Raw genomic sequence first — 7500 nt, 5'->3', positions numbered from 1 at the left:
CTGCGGCCTCTCGCTGGGTGTCAGTTGTTTACAAACTAATCAAGGTCATTCGACTCTGTTCGTGGATGCCCGCGAAGCCCAACGGGCACAAATCACCACCCTGGCAACCGGCCGACAGCAATGAAAAAAAAAAAAAACAGCGCTGGAATTTTTTCGAACGCTTGCTTTTTTTGATTGATGGTGGAGTTTCGGGCAACAGCGGCTGTTGTGCAACAGAACAGTCATCTGCCGCCCGCTATAGGTTGACCCTAATTCTGGCTGGGAGTATTTACTGGTTTTACGCGAGCTCTGGCACGTAGCATAGCTCTGCGGCTGTGTCTTCCCTAATGCCGTAGATTAACGTCAGATCATCCAAAGCTACTGTGCACAGCTGCGCTGGAGTTGGCCTCAAGCGAAATATTGATGTTGCAACGGTGGCCGGGGAACGCTGCATTTATTCCAGCATTGATTGACATTAAGAGACTTCCCTGTCCTCCCCCTCCCCCTGCACTAACGCTCGTCTCGTCTGGTGTCGGAGAGGATCGGGAGAAACAAACGCGGAGCTCTTTCTCCGAGCGGTGTAATTATACGACGCCTTGCTCGAGCACGTCCATGTCGGGAATTCTGACGCCTCGCGCCCATGACTCCAGGGCCTTCTTCCTCCTCCTCCTCCTCCTCCTCCTCCTCCTCCTCCTCTCTCAGCTTGGGTTGGTCTTAAAACCTCAGCTAGATGAGTTGACACACGAAACCTCTGCGTTGTGTGTGTGTGTGTGTGTGGGGTGGGGGGGTAGTGGATCGGGTTACAGGCCCTGGCATGCTCAGGTGCTGTGTGAGTGTGTGTTGTTGGATTGTTTTAAATGCCATCGATCAATATCTCGCCGGCCCCCCTGCACACACACACACACACACACACACACACACTTCTAAAGAGTGGCCACTTTAGCAGGACTCTCCCTTGGGGGCCACGACAGCAAGTTGGGAGAGGGCGGCAGTGTAGTGACTCTGTGGAGCGCACCCAAACACAGGGCGGTGTTGGGTTTCTGTTGGGTCTCGCGGGTCACATGGCACTCGACAGAGACACCCAGACTGAGCGTTGTGCCCTGGCCTGGATGACCACTCCCAGTTGTGGCCGAGCTGACCTCAACTCAACCCTGTGTGGAACTAGAGCCCAGTCCACTCCTGCTTTATGTGGAGGCCATCAGCCATATCTACAGTACACAAGGATAATTTGTCTTCTCTAATCTCTCTCTCTCTCTCTCTCTCTCTCTCTCTCTCTCTCTCTCTCTCTAATTTCTCTCTCTCTCTCTCACTCTCTCTCTCCCTCTCAAGGACACCTTGTCCACAGACTTTGTTCAGTTTGGACTTGGTTTTGTTGTCGCAGTCTTATCGACGTTTAGTTTAGTGTTGTGCAGCATCCTTGTGACTTCGAACACTGGAGCAGCTTGCTTCGCAAGTCCTCGACAACAGCATGCCATGTCGATCCCACTCACTCATGTGACATCTCTCCTCGGCGTTCTGAGCTGACTCCGGGCGTAAATGAGGGCCCTCTCACTCCTTTTGCCTGAGGAAAATTAGGCATTCTCTGGAGATGGGCGCTCTCTCTGAGATTATCCAAAATCAATGGCCATGCCTGACTGGCGCGTGAGAATGCTCCGATGTGGAAAGTGCTATTGTCACCCGGGGAAAGTTATAGCACTGTGTGTGTGTGTGTGTGTGTGTGTGTGTGTGTTATATAACACTGCAGCCACATTGTTCTGGACGGGGATGGTGTGGAAAGTGGATGGCGGAGAAAATAGCACTGTACGAGGAATTTCATTTACCTCTGATTGATTTCATTGAAATTAAGCAACGCGCCATGAAATAAAGAACGATTCATTCCTCGCTAAGGCATTCAGAGCATAAAGAATGCCACACAATCAAAGCAAATCTCATTTTTTGATATTATGGCGAGGCGCTTTTGAGATGCCGGTTCAATGCAAACGTGACACTGGCCATTGTCCATGGAGATCGGAGCCAAAATGGAAGGCTGTTTGGAGCCAGTGGTTTCCTCGGTGGCCAGGCAGAACCCCTCAGCATGAGGAAACTGAATAAGCTCCTATGGTGTTGACACCGGAACAGGCGCTCTCTCTCTCTCTCTCTTTCTCCGAACCCCCCACCCGCTCTCTCTCTCACGCACCTTCTGTTTACCGAGGGCTTTTGCAGGGATCAAAACACAATATCTAAACGCTGTGTCAGCGCCTTGCACAGATATGCAATTTAACCGCAGACACACACTCACACAGGAGCGCGGAGTGGTAACACAATACCCAGTCTTCAGCAGGGGCAGCACACACGCCATACTTAGCACTTTACACAGAATAACACACACACACACAAACATGTGCACACACGCACTTGTGGTGTACTCCGTCACACACACTTTGAGCATGCTGACATTTTTGTGAACCCATGTGAGAAGCTTTGAAATAAATATTTATCCGCACAAATAGGCCCTTCGCATTCAATAAGAACGCAACCGTGAGTTGTTTTGTCGGAATCCCGTTAACACGCCTTTAAATAACGCAGTGGGTGGTTGAAGTGATCAGAGATTTGGACACATTTACCCAATCTTGTTCTTGGTGGAGGAGAGAGAGAGAGAGAGAGAGAGAGAGAGAGAGAGAGGGAAAAAAGATGTCTTCCTTAAGGAATTGCACATTAGAGGAGGATGTGGGTTGGCGCCTGTGCTGTGCCAAAAGCAAAATGCTTTGATGAACAAGAGGGAGAGAGGGAGAGAGGGAGAGAGGGAGAGAGGGAGAGAGGGAGAGAGGGCGAGGAAGTGCAGCTATTTTGGGGCTGATCGCGTGCCTTCTCTCCTGATGCCGAGGTTATGGAAGAGACAGTTGGCATTTTTGAGAGTTAGATCCATTCAGAAGTGCCGCGTTTCGCCCCTTGTGTCATTTCTGGGTGCAATTGGCGAGGGGCGCTGGTCAAAGGGCTGTTATTGCAGCCAGTGGCCACTAGGTGGACATGATTTGTGGCCAAGCAGTGATGCTCTGTGGATGCAGTGTGTGTGTGTGTGTGTGTGTGTGTGATTGAGGGGGGGGATTCACCCAGAGTCCCCCCCCCCCCCCTGCAGCTGCTGGAGTGGAAGCCAGTGGTTTATGAAGGCCGGTAGATCCTGTGGGGCCGATTAAGCTGTGTGTTGCGACAGCACTGCTGGGTCAAAGCCATCTTAGAGGGGCAACTTAAGACGTGAAAACAAAACAGTGTTTAATATCTCATCAATCAGACTCTAAGTACTCTCCAAATGATCCTGGCCAGGCACACAGCGCGATTCATCTCACTCTTTGTCACTCTCTCGCTCCAAAAGAAAGCAAAGCAAAGGATCAAGATTATGTGTGTGAGAGTGTGTGTGTGTGTGTGTGTGAATGAGGGAACGCCTCGAATTTCATTCCCCTGTAATAACGCGATAGCGGAGATTACCATTGTAATCCATTTAGGTTTGCGAGGATGTAATCCACTTTATTAATATTGAAATGAAGCAGATTATATAATGTAGTCTGTGAAGGGTTTAGCAACTCACCAGCTCAGGGACATGAGAGATGATGCGCAAGAGTACAAACAAAAAAATGACAACCTAAACAAACAACGGAACGTGACAAACAAACAAACATCGTGTAACGGACTGATTGGCGTCTCTGCAGCGGTAGCGCCACAGTCGCTGCCCAGTGGTGGTGGCAGGACGTGGGCTTGGCACGGGCCCTTATGAGTGCCAGCGTGCCAGCGGGGCCTGTGGTTGGGCATCAGCTCCCTTGCCAGGCTGCGGAGGCCGAGGATGCCCATGCTGCGGAACCTCCTCTGTGGGGTGATTGGTCTTAGCCAGGGGTTTATGTTATGCCCCCCGCTACTGCCACTCTATCCAGCCCCCATCACTCCTCTGCCCGGCCTTATGGAGAGGAGCAGTGCTCACAGCAGCACCCCCACCCCACCCACCCAACCCCACCCAGACAACCCCACCCTCGAGCCCCGCTAATCCTACCCTACAAACAGCTGACACCACCCAGGCTGCCGGCTTGGAGCATGTGTGCGGGAAGGGGTCGAACATCATACTACCCCCCCCCCCCCCCCCCCCACACACACACACACACCCCACCCCCGACCCCCCCCCCCCCCTCCCCACACACACACACACACCCAAACTAAATTAGCCTGGATTAGATAACCCACCTGCTAAATAAGAGCAAGGTCTCGTGTACTGGCTTTTCCTCATTTCCCATCTCTTCCCTCCCCATGCTGTTCTTTTCTCTCTTTTCTTTAGTCTTGTTTGTCTTTCTTTTCTGCCCCCCCCCCCCCTCCCCCCTCCCCCCTCCTTCCTATCTTCTCTGTTCACAATGGGCCTCAGTGAAAGGACCATCAGAGGAGAAGGAGAGGGGGGGGGGGGGGGGGGCGGATTTGATAGTTCAGCATGGCGTCGGGTTCTCATCGCCAGGGCAGACTGGCAAACCAGAGGGCACAGGAAGAAACAGAACGAGAGACAAAGAACGAGAGAAAGAGAGAGAGAGCGAGAGCGAGAGAAAGTAAGGGTCAGAGAAAGAAAGGGTCCGAGAGACAAAAGGCTCGGAGAAGACGAGGGAGAAACTAAGACTTTGGGGAAGTTGGGAGCAGAACAAGAGCCACTGTTCGTCCCGTTAAAGGGCCCTTTTGTCTGCCATGGAAGAGATGGTGTTCGATATCCACCCCCCATTGAGACCGCGGACCGCACGTGGACACAAGGGGCATCTGTGAAGCGTGCGTTACTCGCCGGCCGAAACGAAAACGGTGTGTCTCGGTTTGATTGCAGCCAGTCTGGCGTATTGAACGTGCCGACACAACAGATTCCATCCTCCACCGAATACTGCTTACTGTACCGGAGGCAATATCTGCGAGATGACACGAGGGAGCGTGAGGTGTGTTTTCATATTGGGTTTTGGTGTAACTGGAGACGGCTCTCTGGCCTAATTGAGCCCGGTGGAGCGCGGCGCGGGGAAAAGGAGACACTGTACATAAGCAGGTGCCCCTGTCTGATGTGCCGTGTCTGGAGTAAGCCCTTATGCAAGCTCCCACAAGCCTTTTTTTTATATTTCCAGCTTGAAGTGTGTGTGTGTGTGTGTGTGTCTGTCTTCTTGATGGTGCGTGTGCTAGATCCAAGCTGCTAATAACAGCCGGAAGGGCTTCTATGTGTGTGCGTGTGTGTGTTTGTGTGTGTGTGTGTGCTGCTGACAGACATTTTGCCACTAATGTTTTGCGGGCCCATTCAGAAGCGATGCTGCGTCACCCAGCCCAAATCCCTGTTGATGAGGCCCTGTTGTGTAGAGGCCCTGTTACCACCACACCTCACCTCACCCATCCCTTTCCCCTGCAGCACTGGCCCTCAACTTGCCCCAACAGCGCCTCGCCTTCTCTGGGTTCCTCTGTCTCGGTTCTCCAACAGTCTGTACGGAATGTGTCTGTCTCTGTTTCTGTTCTCCAACAGTCTGTACGGAATGTGTCTGTCTCTGTTTCTGTTCTGTTCTCCAACAGTTTGTACTCAGTGTGTTCCTCTTTCTGTCTTTGTCTCTGTTCTCCATTAGTGCCCCGGTTCTCAATGTGTTCCTCTCTGTCTCTGTTCTCCATCAGTGCCCCGGTTCTCAATGTGTTCCTCTCTGTCTCTGTTCTCCATCAGTGCCCCGGTTCTCAATGTGTTCCTCTCTGTCTCTGTTCTCCATCACTGCCCTGGTTCTCAATGTGTTCCTCTCTGTCTCTGTTCTCCGTTAGTGCCCCGGTTCTCAATGTGTTCCTCTCTGTCTTGTCTTTTCCAGATCCGGGTGGAGGGTCCGTCCCACGGTGCTCTGCAGTACGAGACGCTGCAGGTGGTGGAGAAGGGTCCCATCCTGCGGGACATGGCGTTCTCCGCTGACCAGCACTACCTCTACGTCATGTCCGAGACTCAGGTCAGTCTCTCCGCGTCCCTCCCCTCCAGCCTCTCTCTCCCATCTCACTCCTCTCTCTCTCTCTTGCACTCCCTCTCTCTCTCTCACCTTTTCTCTCAGTCTCTCTCTCTCCATCTGTCTCTCTATCTCTCTCTCTCTCTCTCTCTCTCTCTCTCTCTCTCTCTCTCTCTCTCGTTGTGGTTCTAACCAGGCCAGAGTAGTGGTAATCGCCTCTATCTCCCCCTCTGCTCCGGGGAAAGCGGAGGAGTTGAGATATCTGGGGCTTTCAGCAGCCTGCCGGGTCACTTACGGTGATTACAGCTGCATGGGGAGGACTGAGAGCTGTGTACTGTGTTAACGCCAGCAAAGAGACGCCCGCCGGACTGGACATTGTTAGAAATACAGTAAATTATAAAGAGCATAGGGGTGAACTAGTCCATTAGATACACACACACACACACACACACAAACACACTCGCTGATTTGAGTACTCAAGCGCTTAAGTGCATGTTCACACACAGGCTGACATAGAGCTCTGCACCTTTTTACAGCATGGAACCTGTGTACTCAAAATGGGGCAATCACTGTAATGGATATGTGTGTGTGTGCGCGCTTGTGTGTGTGTGTGTGTGTGTGTGTGTGAGAGGGGGTGGTTGGGGACTTTCCTCTCACCCCTGCACCCATTTACGCATCACATTTAACTGAGCTGTGTTTGGGGTTCAGGAAAATAAAAGCTAAATTTAGAACAATAACAAAAAATGGTGAAAACAAATTCCTCCAAAATGGACAGATCCATTGCCATGTTAGCCAATAGGGAGCATAGCACACATGTTGATATTAGTCACTGACATTCTCGTCTGACAAGCTCATTTTGTGCCACAGAGAGAAGCAAACTTTCAGTCATTTGCCATTTTGGTTTTGGGTGCACACTCACTTTGATGGGTTGTTAGTGGCTATTCCGCATCGCTAGCATTACTAAAATGCCTTAGAGAAGGGCTTGGTTATGCAGCATTCTGACCCAGCAGCTAAGAAGCTGAAGACGCTACAGTCTTTATCAGTCCCCTTTACATTCTCTCTGTCCTCTAATTCCCTCCGTTCTATTCTTCCTCTTCCTCTCCTCGCTTTTCTCCACTCCCTTCCTTCAGTCAGTAGTCGTAATCCTCTGGTGTAATACCAAGCGCTGCCAGTTGGGGCAGTGGTCAGTGCAGCTGCAGCAGTTGTGTGGCTGGTCGCTGTGACCCCTGGGTCTGTGAGCTGGAGGGTGTGTGTGTGTGTGTGTGTGTGTGTGTGTGTGTGCTGCCGTGACCCGGCGCATGGCAAGAGGCCACTCCAGCGTTGCGCTGGGCCAGCGGGCCTGATAACACCCCGGCCACCACTCACACACTCACACCAGCACACACACACACACACACACACACACACACCCCGGTCACCACTCACACAGTACAGGGCACACACTGACCACACTGACCCCTGCTCTTGAGCTGTGGCAAGCACGAGTGGACACACAAGTAGGGGCATACGCACACACACAGATGGGTAGACATACACACACACACACACACACACACACTCACAACAGCACACAAGCACA

The 7500-nt window shown here is 51.9% G+C and overlaps 1 protein-coding gene across 1 annotated transcript in view; it reads left to right on the top strand.

The window, feature by feature from the left end:
- Nucleotides 1-7500, top strand: part of plxna4 (plexin A4) — a gene marked incomplete in the record, with an annotated part of 176080 nt that overhangs the window by 90732 nt on the left and 77848 nt on the right. Inside the window, 1 exon segment of the mRNA XM_062518746.1 lies at nt 5796-5927. Within this exon segment, the coding sequence (XP_062374730.1) occupies nt 5796-5927 (132 nt within the window).

Source organism: Sardina pilchardus, chromosome 17 (genome assembly GCF_963854185.1).
Source record: "Sardina pilchardus chromosome 17, fSarPil1.1, whole genome shotgun sequence".
Classification (NCBI taxonomy): Eukaryota; Metazoa; Chordata; class Actinopteri; order Clupeiformes; family Clupeidae; genus Sardina; species Sardina pilchardus.
This window is presented reverse-complemented; position numbering and strand designations above follow the sequence as displayed.